The 16663-nt window shown below is 42.7% G+C and overlaps 1 protein-coding gene across 3 annotated transcripts in view; it reads right to left on the reverse strand.

Annotated features, from left to right (window-relative positions):
- LOC8036206 (multidrug resistance-associated protein 5) overlaps nucleotides 1-16663 on the reverse strand; it is a 127602-nt gene that overhangs the window by 77137 nt on the left and 33802 nt on the right. For all 3 annotated transcript variants that reach the window (XM_029991964.4, XM_029991963.4, XM_029991965.4), the window contains 2 exons: nucleotides 9821-9965; nucleotides 992-1139 (listed from right to left, as the gene is read on the reverse strand). In XM_029991964.4, the coding sequence (XP_029847824.3) occupies nucleotides 992-1139; nucleotides 9821-9965 (293 nt within the window). The remainder of the gene's footprint in view (nucleotides 1-991; nucleotides 1140-9820; nucleotides 9966-16663) is intronic.

Genomic DNA, 16663 nt, shown 5'->3' on the forward strand with positions numbered 1-16663 from the left:
CAGATAACACTGCATCGTGTGGTATGTACAATATATTGTTTGAATGTTAACACTTGCTAAATTGTATGTCCGTGTCCTGTCCATCAGTAAACACGTTATTTGTGACGTGAAAAATGCATGCCTTTCAACTATCTTCGGTTGAAAATTATTTTCAACAGCTAAGCGCTTTGTTGTTTAACACGCGGCTAATCGGGCGGCGCCGTCAAAACTTATCGTAATGAAACAAAACGATAACTAACATTCCAGTCGCATTCGTTCTGTCGCACACATACCCAACAAAAATAGTTTACAGTTTTTTTGTTTTTTTTCAAATGTGGTACAATGCTTTCTCAATGTACTCGGGAAAATACATACACCATAAAACGCATGATACAGCGGAAAAGACAAGAATTTAGCCGCCAGCGGTGTTTAAAACTGCGCCTACGCAGGCTGCGCTTATCGAAATTACAGTCCACTCGGTTAGGGTTAGCAGGGACGTCGGTGAGAGTCTGGCCTCAAACCCAGTGACTGGGCTTGAAAACTGTTTCTTGCACCTGGGGTCAAGTATTTCTTGGAAAGGTGTATAGAGGCAATAGTAATACTGCCTGCTTGTGCCAAAAGTGGCTGCAGGAGGCACCCAATCTGTTATCCTGAATTTATCAGCAATCGTACGGGAGCCTTCATTTTTATCTCTGCGTGTCACTTCAAACATGGCTCAATGCCCAATACTAAATGAAAAATTACCCAAGTAAAAAAAGTGACAAAATGTTTCTTTTGGGAGAATAAAGACATACAGCAGTTTAAGTTCTATCGAATTTCGTTGGGCTTGTAAAATACTTCATACCTACAAATTGGGTCAGATTTGTGAAACTGGAGACATTTACTTCGAACATACAAAATGCCCGAGGCAGTGATGCAATGTATACTTGCGTAGGAATGCGAAGGGAAATACCCAACACAAAAATGATGCAGCAGGCGAACAGCAGCAACCCGAAACTGTAAACGGCCTCACCAGTGTGGGCACCGATGATCCAGGACATGCTGAGACAGCCCGATCGCACAAGCTGGGTGCCAATCAGGCAGCAGGCCAGAAGCACCCCAGTGCTGGTGCTAGACTCACTATCCTCGAGGAAAGACAGGATCTCCCGGAGCAGCACAGCCTGCAGAGGAACAGCACATGTCCTGGCGTTATATCGCTGAGAGAGAGGAGGTCCCTGGCAAACGTACCAAACCAAATGAGATATTAGTGTTTAGACAATGTGAGGCCCGTCTGCCTTGAGGTGTGGTGACAGTGGTTTACGCTGTAGATGAGAAATTTAGCCAGTGCGATACCACTGCTAGCCTAAGGTCTTCCAGCTTAGTTTATCTATGCCATAAGCATGAAGAAGACAAAAATTTCAGAAAACTTTCTTGCAGTGTCCAAGCACGGAGAGCGGGGTCAGGTTATGTAAGAGATGATAAGCATTGTGAGGCAGTAATACACAACTGCACGCCGGTACGATGCTTATCCAGATCGAAACGGGTAGGGGTGTGAATTGAGCCCAGGATCCCTGGGATCTGCAACGCGAGCTTTCACCCCAAATGCCCCGGGCTGTGGTGCATCAACACATTGCTCGTCACCCTCAACGCAATACTTGTCAGATAACTAACTATATGCTGCAACAAAAAGGGTGACAACTTAGACAGACCTTCATTTAAATGCAGGATACACAAACTGTGCATTAAACATTCCTTTTCACTAGTGTACCATCAAATAATCCCCCAATTTTTCTGCCTAGTGTGCTGAAACTTTCCTCCAACATGTATTTCAGTAGTCAAATTCACCTTGTGAAATCTGTGGAAACTGTGGTTCCGCGACGCTTGCGTGACATTCACAGGCAAGTGTAATGACCGAGAGAAAAATGCCCATACTCTCCCCTTACATTTTATTTCCCTTGGATCCTCGAACAGGAGAACAAACGCCCGATCCTGATTGGCCACCGATCCCTGGTGAGCATGACAAAACTGAGGGGGTTGGAAAGACAGAGTCTTTTGAACTAGGGAACTTTTCCCAGAAACCACGAGCATGCATGGAAAGGATCCTAAAACATAGGCACCTTCAAGTGAGGGTTTCTTCGTCGCTAATATCCTTTGTGGTCGACTACAGTCAAACCCGTTTATAACGAACAGCAGGAAACACTACAATCAGTTCGATATAGCAAATAATTCGATATAGCAAAAAACATTGACAACGAACTTCCATGATGCGTTCGTTGCAAGGCGAGAGCTTCCCTTTCTTTCTCATCTCTTTGCTTCTGCCTTGTAATAATAATAATAATCAAGAATCAAGAATCAAGAATAATTTTTATTAGGTGTCCAGGAACGACCATGCGGTCTTGGTGCTGGCACACCGAAACTTACACACTACAAAAAAGTAGAAAAAAAACATAAAAAAAACTCAAAACATTGAGTAAAAGATATGATACATATAACGCATGCTGACACAAGGATACAATATACACAACAAGGAAAGAACGGAACACAGGGTCCGAACGCAGAGTAGGAAGACTACCACAACAACGGATATACCTTCTTAAAATAATATATAATAACATCACAATCACCGACAGGTTCAGAGAGACCCATACAAGAATCTGAGAGATCTGACAAATTCAGTCACACAAAAAATATCAAGATCACTTCCAATGCCATTATATGCCCGACACATACGAAACATCGGGTCCAAGATATTTAACGTTCGAGGAGAGTAAAAAGACGTTGTCAAACGGGTCGCTCTCCGAGGAACTCGCAAAGATATCTGTGAGAGCAGTTCTGAACAGTCGGCCATACCATGAAGGACTTTGAAAAGGAAAACCAGATCTGCCTTTTCTCGACGGTGATATAAGCTGTTCATTTGTAGGACGTCCAATACATTGTTACCCTTTGATAGAGATGTTCCATCTCGCAGATATCGATATCGATAAATAGATAAAAATTTGTTTTGCACTCGCTCCAGCCTTAGGAGGGTAGTTTTACAACTGCCATTTCATACAGGAGATGCATATTCGAGTTGAAACTTTGTCAAAGAGCGGTACAGGGTTACAAACGTAGTGGGGTTTTTAAATACTCTAGTCGTTCGACAAACGATACCGAGCGCGCGCAAGGCGCAGGTACTTATACGAGCCACATGGCTATCAATTCTCAAGGAGGAGTCAAAAAGCACTCCCAAGTCCCGCACTTCACTAGAACGGCACAATACGTCTGAGCGAACACTGTAAGGGAAACACGTCGTTTGCGTTTTGCGACTATAGGACATGACCTTGGTTTTCGAGCTGTTTAGTAGGAGACCGCTCAGTGAACACCATTTGCTAAATGAGTTTATGTCCTCTTGTAGAAACTTGCAATCTGAGATAGTTCTAATCTCCTTAAATATCTTAATATCATCAGCATATTGCAAAAAAGACGAGTTTACAATCAATAATAATAATAATAATAATAATAATAATAATAATAATAATAATAATAATAATAAACTTTATTTCCTTTTTTCATTACAAAACGAAAAAAGGTGGAAAAGAGGGCAAAAAGCTGCTACTGCAGCTTGACGAGGCCATAGTTCCCATACACACCTTGGCTGAAAAACAGCGTAAAATAAAAATACACTAGACCAAAAAATCAAATATACACCAGCACACCACTCCAATCATTATTGCCACTCAGATACAAACAATTTCGGAACACATGCGTGACACTACACGGTATCATACAGAAAAAGGGATTGTAGTAGTATGTCCGCTAACATTCAATTTGACTTTCCAACGCCCTAAAAGGATTTTTCTTTTTTTTTTTTTGTCATGTGTGCAGAGTTTGTTTTTTCAGCTTATCTCTCCTGAATCGCATCTCTTCGTGAGCAATCGTTTTGGGATGAAATGTTCGTTTTTTTTCTACTTGCATGCAGAGTGTATTTTTTTTTAGCTTTCTCCCCTTCTGAATCTCACTTCTCCTCGCTCAGTTATGTTTGCAACTTGAGCTTTTGGAATTTTCTTTCTTTCCTCCTTTTTTTTGGAAGAACGGACAGGCTAGAAGACAATTTTTTGCGCGTTTTTAGAAATCTCATTGGGGAGAAAAAGTTTGATATAGCCAATATGTTGTTTGCTATAAAAAGTACTTTTTACGTCCATTTTTATTTAAATTTTCTGCGAGTTCAATAGTGACAATAATTCGCGATACGTGGGTTCGTTCTAAACGGGTTTCACTGTACTTGAAACCTAGGACTATTCCAATTCGTTGGTGACCACGAGCATATTTTGTTTATTATTAGAGTAGTAAGTAGTTTTTTCATTATCAATGTGGGACTAATGTCTGACATGTGGTCACACAGCACAGCACAACATGCCATGACGAACCTACTGCGCAGCAGCAACAGCTATAGCAGGAACTGCCACGGTAGATTGTATGATCTGCCGTGGCAGTTCTCATACCGCCGGTTAATTTACGCTCGATACGTAGTTCTGCTCTTACTATTTTTTCTTTTTTTTATTCAGCATTGTTTTGTTCATTTTTTTTGCTTCTTAACTTTCTCTCACGTTACTTACCTGTACGACAGTCCCACCAAATATGATATAGCTTCGCCATTACTCGGAACTTTTCCAAAAACCTATTGCAGTGATTTGATTGGCCTAAGCCATTTTGAAGCACCTTTCGGAGCACCCAAAACAGTGTTTCGGAGCAGCAAAAGTGACCTTTGGAGCGTTTTTAGAAAAGTAACAATATTCATTTTAAGTGCTGGACAAACGAAGGGCACTTTGTGTTATGTTTTGTTGTGATGTGACGTGCTGTGACGGAACTCGCTGTTTGCGTTTTTACTGCTGAGATATCCCACAAGTGCACAGTGCTGTAGGCATTGCCGAGCAATTCCAAAACAGCACTTGCCACCGTTTTACCGGTTCCCAACGTGCCAGATTTTTTTCAAAAGTAAGCGAACGTAAAACAATGGATTGCAAGCGTCCCGGCTGGTACCTCTGTAGTGTAATCATGTTTGCATGCAGGTGAGCGCAACTTCGGCAGGCTTCCAGTTGCACGTGCTTGTCGCGTGAGTGGAGACAACGGCTGTTCGATCGAAACCGAAACTATGCCACTCTGCTACGTCACCAACTGTTACCAAAATTGTATGCAAAATGTAACTGTCCAGCACACGACAAAAAACCAGCACATGCTTGCCACGCTGGCAGCTAAACATGCAGAAAAAAAGAACCTGAGCGCATCGGTGCAAGATATCGCAAGCCAGGGTGCTTGTAAAGTGTACAAACACTTTACAAACATTGCAGCAGTCAGAATAAAGCACCACTGAAAACAGAAGAGGCATTTTAGAGGTTCCATACCAAACCAAAAACAAAAATTAGAGGAGGACGCTTAAGCTTCGCCTTTTAAAAGTGGAACGCAATAGCTAAATATAAACCCCCGCTCCTTTCCAAGCTGTGCAAGCGTGTCTGCATGGCCTAGCTGGTAGCGTGTCTGGCTCGTAACTGAAGGGTCGTGGGTTTGATACAACTCTGTCTAAAATTCTTCGAATCCTTTCTTTTAGGCAAATAAATTACTTATCGACCAATCAGCATTTTCTGGTCCCACCGACATCGACGCCGACACCGGCTTTTCTGTGACACGAGCTCCTTAAAGCTATTGGTTAAAAGGTGACCGCAAATAAAAAGAAGTTTACAGACGACATAAGTCACCTAGCAAAATTCTCTGATGGTGACAACAACCATTGCTGTGCTTGTGCAACAGCAAAATGACAAAACAAAAAACCAAACAGTGGCTTAGCTCGGCTATGCCAGGATATACGTAGCGCAAGCTTAGGTTCAGCTGGTTATTCTTAGCTTTCCTGGTTGTCTAGGATTAGCTTGATTATCATGCTTACTGCTGCTTAAATGACACACACACAGTATACGCATTATGTGACAACTTCGGGACCCGAAGAGTTGAGCTTCTCCGCTCTTCTTATTGCGGAGGAGGCGCCGTGTAACCAAGCTTTCGGTTGCACGTCAAAAGATCCCCAGGTGGTCTAAATTAATCCTAAGTCCTCCGCTGGGGCGTGCCAGATGCCCGTTGTTGGTTTGGCCAGCTGTGCGCCATGTTGTTATGCATCAAGCAACCAAGCTGCCGCCCAGAACAACTGGACAGCGCGAGCCATGATCTCGAGCGGGTGCATGCACGCAGCGCGTGCATCGGGGACTGACCTAGGTGCCATACCAGTCCTGCCCGTTCCGTCACTGCTCCTCGCGCATGCGCAGCACGGCTCTCCAAGAGCCACACGAAACTGCTCAACCTCGGCCAGTGTAGCTTATGCTACAAAACAAAAAAGCAGCCCGAACATTTTGCTTGAGTAGCGTAGAACGAAAGCGTTGAGAATGAACCGGGGACGGTCAGTGTTTTAGGGAGGAAAGAAAGAAAGAACGAAAGCAACACCAGCAGTGTAGTAAAGAAAAAATTAAAGATGTTTATAACTCCCTCTAATGCTTGATTAGAGCGCAGCTCTTGAGGAGGAGGAGGGGAGGGAACAGAGGAGAGTATGCCCCTCCTTCTCCGTACCCTCTCCTCCTTGTCCCCTCCCCTTTCCTCCTCCTCTCCTTCTCCCCTTCCTTTTCCTCTCCCCCTTTTCTATCCTCTCATTCCCCAGCCCTCCTCCTTCCCCTCCCTGCCTCCCCCCTCGTGACATCACTCGTGAAGGCCTCAAGATGTGAAGGTCACGTGAAGGTCGTGACCTTCATGAGCGACCGTGATGTCACTATGGGAAATGTCTCATAATGCAACGCGCAGGTCACGAGTGAGACCCTCGCATTGCATTGTGGGACATTTCCCATAATGCAACGCGTAGTTACGCCGACAGCGACGCCGCTGAAGCCGGAAACGGGCACTTAAGAGCTGCGCTTTAGAAAAGGAGAAGAACTCGAGGCCTCTGAAGTGCATGGTTAATTTATTTGCATTGTTTTATGGCCATTACACACAATCTTATTTGTTTTTGTGGGGCTGGCAAAAAGATGAAAACAAAACAATGGACTAATCTGTAAATATGGCAGTTTTCAGTTTACCCAAGTTTAAACTGAGTTGAATGTGAAAATGCACATCCATCGCAAGCAAAAGCATAAGTATTCAGGGAAATTATTTTTAGAAGTTGCAGACGACACAACTGCTTTGGCGTACAAAGAAATAAAATCAAGAGTACAGGCGTAATACAGCAGACGACGGATGCTTGTAAGCAACAAAGTGACTGACAAAGAGTCGAAAACATACAAAACAAAGCCATAATAAAAATAAACAGCCCGATGGCTTTAACGTAGAAAGAGACGAAAAAAGAAAAACAGAAAAGAACCTAAGGAAACGTAAAGCAAAATTAGAAAGACGGACTCTTTAGCAAAACCGTCCAGTGCTGGCATTTATGAAGCTTAAAGGAAATTAGCCCTCAACTGAATATGTGCATTGTATTGTCGCATAAGAGTTTCATGTCCATTTGCGCAATAACGCTCTCCTTTTAGGATGTGCGAGAAGTAGCAGGTATTCTTTGAAACTTAAATTTCTTTTTGTCAATCAAGTGTATGTGCACATTCACCTCAGCTGCACTAACTCTTACCAAGCAGAAGCAACGTCCAATGATAAAGCTATGAGCTCGGGTTTCTAGCAGTCGAGAACTACCATTAAAATTCAAGAATTGTGTTATAATGCTACTATAAAAATTGTCAGACAAACCAAAGACTGCTGCATGAAGATTGTTTCCAGAAAAAGAATTGAGCGACCATTATCACATTAGGAAGAAGCCAAGATAGTCACATAAAGAAATCAAATATAAAGATGTCACCATTAAAATGGCCAGTTTATGAACAGCAGAGTGCACGAGGTCCCTTCTCTAGGATATCTCAATTGTGCTACTGTGAGACTCAACTATTTTAAAACGTAAAGCCACTACATTTTTTTTCCCCCCTTAGTCATTTTCTTTTTTTGCCTCCCCCTCTTTTTGGTTATTGTTGGTCCTCAGCCTTTCGAGGGTGGGCTATACGGCTCCACACCCAAATAGGTTTGAGACCCCTGCTGAATGAACTCGCTGAATTTTTAATGGCAATTGGCTGTTTAAAATTAGAAGGTGTCTCTTCTAGGTAATTTTTGTATGGAGACAATTGCCTTTCAAGATACGAAACTGACTGTCGGAAAGGAAAATTTTAGCTCGATATGTCCACGTGTAAATTTTTACAGCAGAGCTGTTAAGGGCTAGTTTCCCCAGTTTCGTGTCCGTCACCAAATAAATGCCGACACAAAACTCTGGACAGCTACCGCCATCTATGAGCAATGGCGGCAACCAGCTTGCCAGTTGTCTGGTTGCTGCCATCACTCATAGGTGGCAGCAACCTTTCCAGCCTTTCCACTCTGGCTTTCACCAGAATGGAAAGGCTGAATTTCTCTAAGCGTCGTCCTATAAGTTGTCCTCGAGGTCGTCCTAGAAGTCGTCCTTGAGATCGTCTTAGAAGTCGTCCTTGAGGTCGTCCTAGACGTCGTCCAAGAGTTTGTCCTAGAAGTCGTCCTTGAGGCCTCCTAGACGTCGACTCTGAGGTCGTCCTAGGCGTCGTCCTAGGCGTCGTCCCTAAGGTAGTCCTGGGCGTCGTACTCTAGGCGTCGTCCTCGAGGTCATCTAAGAAGTCGTCCTTGAGGTGCGTGTCTATACCATAGTACAGCTTCGCTGGTCTTCCTTCTTCACCAGAGTGGAGGGGCTGGAAGTTTTTCATAATGATTTTAAGAGAAAAAACTTTCAGCCTTTTCACTCTGGTGAAGAAGGAAGAGCAGCGGAGCTGTAGCTTCTGTTCTCGGCGGGAATCTGAAGCGCTCAAAATCTGAAGCGCTCGACACAGTAGAACTTGAGGCGACAGCGGCTTCGCGGCGGTTGCGGACCCATTCCCGTTACTGCGTACGTCGCCACTCCTTCCGCACCTCGTCTTCTTTCCCCGAAGGAAGGGCATGCGGCCGACCCATCGTGAGTCCAAACCGAAACTTATAAGAGTGTAGGAAACAGCACGGCAAAACAGATGAGGACGAAGAAGAAACACGTGACGAGCGCTGTGCTCATCACGTGTGCTTCTTTGTCCTCGTCTGTTTTACGCGCTGTTTCCTACAATGAATTCCCACCAACTCGCCCAACTATCCATTCTTCTATGATAGCTGAAAAGGTTGCCGCTATCTATGAGCGACGGCGGCAACCAGACTGGTTGTCTGGTTGCCGCCATCGCTTATAGATGGAGGTAGCTGTCCAGAGGTTTGTGTAGGCTTGTGTTGACATTTGTTTGGTACCGGACACGATCCTGGGGAACCTAGCCCTTAACAGCTCCGCCGTAAAAAAGTACTATTTGGAACTATGAGCACATTATAAGGGAAATGAGGCAAGGCCAGATGTCTGCCTTTCACAGATTCAATACCTGATTAACTTGAGACATGAAACAATTACAATAATCATGAAACTGCTGCACACACACAGGGTGTCAGCACTTTCTCCATTTCTTAAAATATTGCCACTTCTACACATTTCAAACTGCTTTTCGAGAACAGAAGTCCGACTACTTCATGCGTAGTATCTGTGTAGCCTTGTACAACCGAGAAAAATAAAAATTGTTATCTCAAAAAGTTTTTGTTTCATGCCTCACATGAACGCCACTAATGTTCTGACATATAAAGAAAATAGGGTTTCTCTATGATGTCGTAACAGCTATGAGAGCATTCAGTCATTACCAACATTACAGAGGAAGGTTAGGTTATGAAAATCAGAACTTCCTGTGTTTGTTTGAAACCGAACTTCCGTTACCTCATAAAAGATGCATGTACTCACAGGGCCAAGGAACTGGAATGTCATGCCGATGCAGATGAGGACTCCCGCGACAATGGCACGTGTTTTGCAGAACCTCGCTGCTGCCATCCAGAACTGCGCCTTCTCCCCTTGCAGTAGCTGTTCGTCCTTCCAAAGCCTCTCCAGCCTAAAAGAAGTGAACATTGCAGATAAAAAACATTTACTACAAGTTTCCACGGATGATCATGCACATTAGCAGCACTTGTGCTGTCAAAAAAGAAAGCAAGTTAGACTTTAGTGTTTAGGCAGCATAAGGTCGGTCTGTCTTTGAGGTATGGCGACACTGGTTTCCACTGTAGAGGAGAAATTTAGCCACTGCAATAAGACTGCTGGCCTGGGGATCTTCACATATATCACACAGTACTGATACACAAATGACAAATGCACCCTTATGCCATGCTCATTCAGATTGAAACGGGCAGGGGTGGGGCACTTGTGCTGTCCAATGCAAATAAAGGCTGACATCCAAATAATTTTTTTTAATACGGGCATTTAGCTGTGAAAGCACTAATGAGTTAACTGCAACTTGTGGTTCTTACTTTACTTTCGACCAGTTTCATTATTAAGGGGGGAGGCTGGTCTTTAAATGGTAAAGAAGTTGAAGAAAATTCACTTTTGAGAAAATGGCTTTTCTAGTATTTAGACATACCCACCCAGCTCTGTGCAAAATATTACTGCTCTATCCAATTTTTAAATATAAAAGAAAAATATGAAGTCTTAATTTCTATGAACATTCAATAGGAATACACATACTTTAAGGGTTTTTCTTTTCTCTCTTCACACCTTTTTCACAAGTACCAATACCTTACAGGCATTTTCTGAAGTTTGTCAAGGACAATATTAACACGTTTGGTGCTATTTTAACCGGAAAGCATGGAGCTATGCGGTGATGCTATTTTTATAGTCTTCCAACTTAAAGTTCTATTCAATTAATTACTTTCTTAAATAATGAGAGAGCATCTCTTTTACACTATAATTACAATCATTTTTAAGTAACATAACCCTCTCAGTTAAGATCTAAAATAGCATCACCACACAAATTACACCTTTGTGAATGCAGTTGCATTAAAAAGTTTGATAATTTACGAATATTTTTTCTTTAACGACCCGTAACAAATGAAATAATCCCAAATTAGACCGATCTCCCATAACTCGGGTTCTAATAAAGATATTCAATATGTGATTGCATATTTGGAATAGGTGCGAGATGTGTTATACCAGTGTATAATATGGTAAGTATTCTTTTTATAAATAAAATTACTTTAAAGCCCCACATCACCCCTTAAATTTTTCGTGGACTATAACAGGCACCAATTCAATAATGAATTTTCATACAAAAAAGATGCTGAGAAAGGGATGTCTCATATTGTGTTTCATTTTAGGTAGAAGTGAAGATGAAGCTGCAAACAAAAACATGTTGCTCTGATTGATGTTTGCACTGCATGAGCGTGCATGCTTGGCAGGGACGTGGAAATCTCACAGCTTGCTCTAGTAGTTCTGCTATGCTAGCACTCACAGTCAAACAAAGTATTAAGCTCTAAATTTATCTGCTGGGTGGTTTGGATGAAAAAACACATCAAGTCATGAAAATCTTTCCTGAAAGATATAAAGCTGAAACTACATTCAAAAGAACATTTAACTTCCTGACACCATAATGGAAGCAGGTTGAAATTGTGCAAAGCAGACAATAGAGTCTGTCGAGCACACTTCGCAGGTTAGTTCTCATTACTGCTTGCTGGTGTCACAAGTTTTCTTGAGTGTGATAAAAAGTATGAGAAATAAATTCTCATAGCTCAAGGAAAGTGGCACAAAATGAGCGTAGAAACACCAGTTAGTGTATGGGTCATATCAAATGTCTGCCCTCCATGCCCTACCTAAATGGAAAACATAGCTATGGCACTGACTATTGCTCACTGTTTCACACAAGGATATAGATAACACATACAATCATAGCAAAAGGATAAAAGAAACAGCATAGCAATCATTGCATGAATTAAGAATTGAAAAGATTTCCCCACACAACAGCTTGTGACAAATGTATATATTTGCCAAACAAGCAACTCCATCATGCCTTCTACATTCTTTTTTTTTTTAATGTTACAATGTGCTGGAAGTACACAGCGCAACACTGTTAGTGCACATATACTAATGTCAGCACATTTTTGCATTTAATTTCGAAAAGTATTGGCAGGCACAAAATTTTAACGCTCAGGTTTCACTGCACTAGTAGTTTTGATGAGAGCCTTTCGATTCTAAGAGACAAGTTGAAAACACCGGCGATCATTTTTGTTTTAATGCGAAAGCATTAACTATCCCATGGAGTGAAGCCGCGGTGTCTGTAGCCACGTAAAAATGAGACATAAAAACCCGTAACCGCAAAAAACGGCACCTAAATTGGCTGCAACGCGTTATATCGGATGCTTTGTCACAGAATCTGGTGTGGCTGCTCAAAGTCAAAAAGGATGCGCCTCGGAAATAAAAAAACACAAAGAAAAGCACAGCAACGCAAAGCTTCGTCACGAAAGCCGTCATGAAACTTGCAAGGTTCGCACTGCTTGTAGGAATGAGCTGCGTGTAGGCGACATCCACTATCATTGTCAAGTCTCGAAATACACGGCAAGGTGGTCTGCGTGGTGCACCCCATGCCGGCGCTGCAGCCGCTTCTGCTGCTCTTGGCGCCGAGAATGCTTTCGCATTCACAACTCGTAAGAAGGGCTTAGGCGTCCTAGGAATTTTTCGCTCTACTGATATATACCTTTTACTTTTCAAACCAATCAATTGCACTTGTTACACTTTTAGTGACCCTCACACTAAACTCCGGTCACAATATAAAAAAAGAAAAACCAGCATCGATGACGAAGCGAGCGGCAGGCTCAGGCTGCGCGAGCCCAGCCATCATAAATCAGTTTCAAACCTTCTGCTGTCTTGATTGGTTGTATCTGTTCAGCTCCCATAGGCGTAGACTTCGGGAGGGCATCGGGGCTTGTGCCCTTCCTGGTGAGATCTGCCCCCCCCCCCCCCCCGGATCTCACCAGAGGAAATGGAGTCTCGGCTTGCTTTCATTAGCTTCAATCTCCTTCTGGCGACGAGGTAACACACAGCAACCCCCCCCCCCCCCCAGGAGAACTTCTCAGCCTGCACCCCTGCCCCCGCCCCCCTCCCGAGAAAATAGAAAGTCTACGCCACAGTCAGCTCCTACAATCAATAAATCTCCTTGTGGACGATGTATTGATTAGCTGATTGTGTGGTATTTTGCACTAACAGTGCTGAACTGTATACCTATCTATGGTAGCAACACCTACAATGCACCTGAGTATAGCCAAGCAATGATCAACTACATGGGAATCATCAGCTTTACCACGACGAATGTGTCTCTCCGCAGTAGAAAACAAAAAGCACTGTTCTTATATTTCTTGGTTTTTTTAGAACACTTGCTAAATGTACTTCATTTCAAATGCTACTTTCATGTGCCTGTCCCTCTGATATTTCACATAAGGAACAAAAACATGTTGCAGACAAAGGTCAGATATCAACCTTTCCATTCGTATTACCCATACACAACAGGCTTCACTTTTAACGGAGCAAAATTAGCGGAAGCAATTGCAACAGCATGGTTCCTTCACCACAATGCGAAACTATCAAACCACCGAAACTATAAAAAGTCTGCAGACAAGCTGGTCTTACTCCCAGTCTTAGGGTTTCCAACCCTATCAAATAACAAGTGACAATACAAAAATTCACTCTGCCTCAGTGAACAGGGACAGCAGCACTCACACAAACTGCATTTGCAAATGTACAATTTTATTACGAATGAAAAGAATACAGATGATACAAACTCAACACTAGTGCTTAACTAATAAGGCAAAGTTGTGCCTCCAAAAAGAAGAGGTATTATACAGGCTGTGGTGCCGACAAAAAGGCCAATTGCCCGCTGGCTGGAGCATCCCTGGGTTTTGCAGTCGTTGAGAGATCGAGAAATTTCTATTCCAAAACATTCCTGAACTATTGCGGGATAAGCAGACCAGGTCACTTTAGAAATGACTCGACTGGTTGCATATAAAAAGATACATCCCTTGTCAGATTTCAACTCAGTTCAGGGAAATGCAGGGTGAGTATCCAGTCAGCTGAGCTCCACTGAAAGAACCCTCCCAGCAATGGTTAGTGTATCTAATTAAGACTAAAGAGGCCACTTGAACCAGCAATAGCTGTTATAGAGACTTCCCAGCTGCATTTGCGGTGTCGGCATTGCGCCAGGAAGAAAACTCTGTCTCACATGCACTTGTGCATGCACCGCCCCGTGACAACAAAGCATGTGTACTTGGCAACTCTTGCCAGGCAACAGTCTTCTCTACGGTCGGTAGGGGACGCCACCACACATTTCTCACCATGGAACTCAATTTGCATGTATTATCAGATGTAACCACTCGTCGCAATGCCTGCCTCGATTTAGTCTTACGCAGGGATGCTTACTCATGCATGCACTGTGTTTCTTTCAACCATATTTGAGTGACCACAAGGCTGTGTTGTGTGTGATTGAGTATAAATGGAGAGTGGATATGTATAAAAGTGGGTGTTACTATGCACAACAACAGCTAACACTGCCACTTCTTTGTGCACAGTATTGAAAAGCTGCAGATTTGTTTAATCCAAAAACTGGAACAGACGAAAGCGAAGTGGAAAATGTGGATGAAGCAAGTTCGATTCTTCTACCTTATCCTTGGCTTTTTGGTGCTACATTAGCTTTTTCGAAACATGATCCAACCTGCTCCAAATGCTATTCAAATGCAATTACTAATGAAAACTTTTGTAACAGAGAATCAAAAGGCTATGTAGCTCATCCAGTTTAGGAACACTCTAAGCCCCAGTTGCAAGATGGTTGGCTGACATTTTCAATGTATACCTAAAAGGTAATGTAGACTGCATTTCTGAGTCGACGTAAAGTCAAAAATAAAGCGATAATGTATTTTAAAGATTGTGCTGTCAAAATAAAAAAAACAAAAAAAATATAGAAAACTAAATGAAGATTTAAGCAATGATTGTACATTATTTTCTGAGCATCATACTACAGCTAAAATAGGAGAGATCAGGCTTTAGGTATCATTTCTTCACTTCTGTTGTCTTCAGAAAGAATTAAGACTTGTTAAGTGACAAAAAGCTAAGAAGGGGGGCGAGCTGGTGAAGCCTTAAACCAAGGGTCTCCAAACCCCGGCCTGCCTAGGCCTTCCGGCTGGCCCACCTAGGGCTTTTGGCCGGCCCACATAGGCCTTCTGGCCAACCTGCCTAGGCCTTTTAGCCGGCCCGCAGACAACGGCAGTCTTTGCAGGGACGCCCAGCCCGCGGCCCACTGCTGCCAATGGAGAGATAAGCGCACATAAAAAACTGAGAATGAGTGAAAACTGCATTGAAAGGCAGGTTCTCTCGCCATAATATTTACAGTTCATTGCACACCAGAATCACTATTCATAGTCCCCCGTTTCAAGCATGTGTAGCTGTGTTAAACTGTTTTTGTGTTCTCTCGTATATCCTGTTTAGAGTCTTGTGTCATAACCATTGCATACTGTCCATCATCAGGTCTACCGTTATCATTAGTCTTCTGCCTCGTGTGAATATGCCAAAATTCCTCTTTGATTTATGCCTGGTGAGTTTTCAGGGTCACAACTGTTTTGTAATGTCATAATCAGCAACATACTGAATTTCAAAACAAAGTACAATAAGTATACAGTATTCATCCACCTTACTTTTTTTTTTTAACATTTTTACTCTATCTACTATATGTTTTCATATTTAAGGTATAAGCCTATTCATGTATATATTTAGTATTTCTTCGTTTATATTTACTTGTTTATTTTTCGGCCCTCGAAACTGCGACAAATCCCCAATTCAGCTCCTTAGCCGAAATGTTTGGAATCCCCTGCCTTAGACAAAGGACATAAAAAAAGGGGGTCTGTCATTTTTCAATTTGGAGTTTATTATGTGTAAAAGATTTGGTATTTGTAAAACACAAAAGCCATGGCATATAGCTATTCAAAGAGGCTTTAATTGTATGATTAGTGACTTTCCTGCACTAAATCATTAAACAAAAAGCCTTATCTAAGTTTCCTTTATGAATAAAAAAATTATAACACAATGTTACGGTAGTGACAAAATTGGAACATGCCATTTGCAAGGGTGCAAACACCCTTGCAAAGGGCTGCTATAGTCAGTTGCAGGTTAAGAAGGTAGCGGCAAATGCCCCTCAAAGGGAATCAGATATCCCTCCGCCACCTTTGCATCCAATAGCGTCCCACCGTTTCCGTGACGTCGCGGACAACGCGCGAGGAGGGTCTTGCCTTTCTGTACATCTTTGCTTTATCTTTCGACTTTGACTTACTTAGCATTGTGGAAGCCACGAGAGGGAGATTAGAGTTCTCCCCCACCGACGGAAACAAATACGACTTTTGGGGATTAGCTTCCCCCCCGATGGATACAAAGGCTGCTTTCAGGGGCTCGGTTCTCTCTCCGATGAATACAAAGGTCGCTTTCTTAAAAAGTGGGATCGGAGACAAGTGGGAATCCATTGAAGCAGAACAAGGAGCGCTTCCAGTGAACTCTTCTTTCGACTGCGCAAAGATTTGAAACGGGCGCATCACACTTGTGGGAGGAGCTTCTCCTACCTTCTTGACTTGTAACCGACTATAGTGATAAGAAGCTTTTCTTTCTTGCAAAAAAAAAAAAAAACTATCCTGAGGTTATTCACAGGGTCAGTGACCCTGGCACAGCCCTCTCATGACCATCACACATACAGGACGAGGTTGGCACAACATTTCTGACAAAATTGAAGAGAGA

This window comes from Ixodes scapularis, unplaced genomic scaffold (assembly GCF_016920785.2).
Source record: "Ixodes scapularis isolate PalLabHiFi unplaced genomic scaffold, ASM1692078v2 PGA_scaffold1__304_contigs__length_218370807, whole genome shotgun sequence".
NCBI lineage: Eukaryota > Metazoa > Arthropoda > Arachnida > Ixodida > Ixodidae > Ixodes > Ixodes scapularis.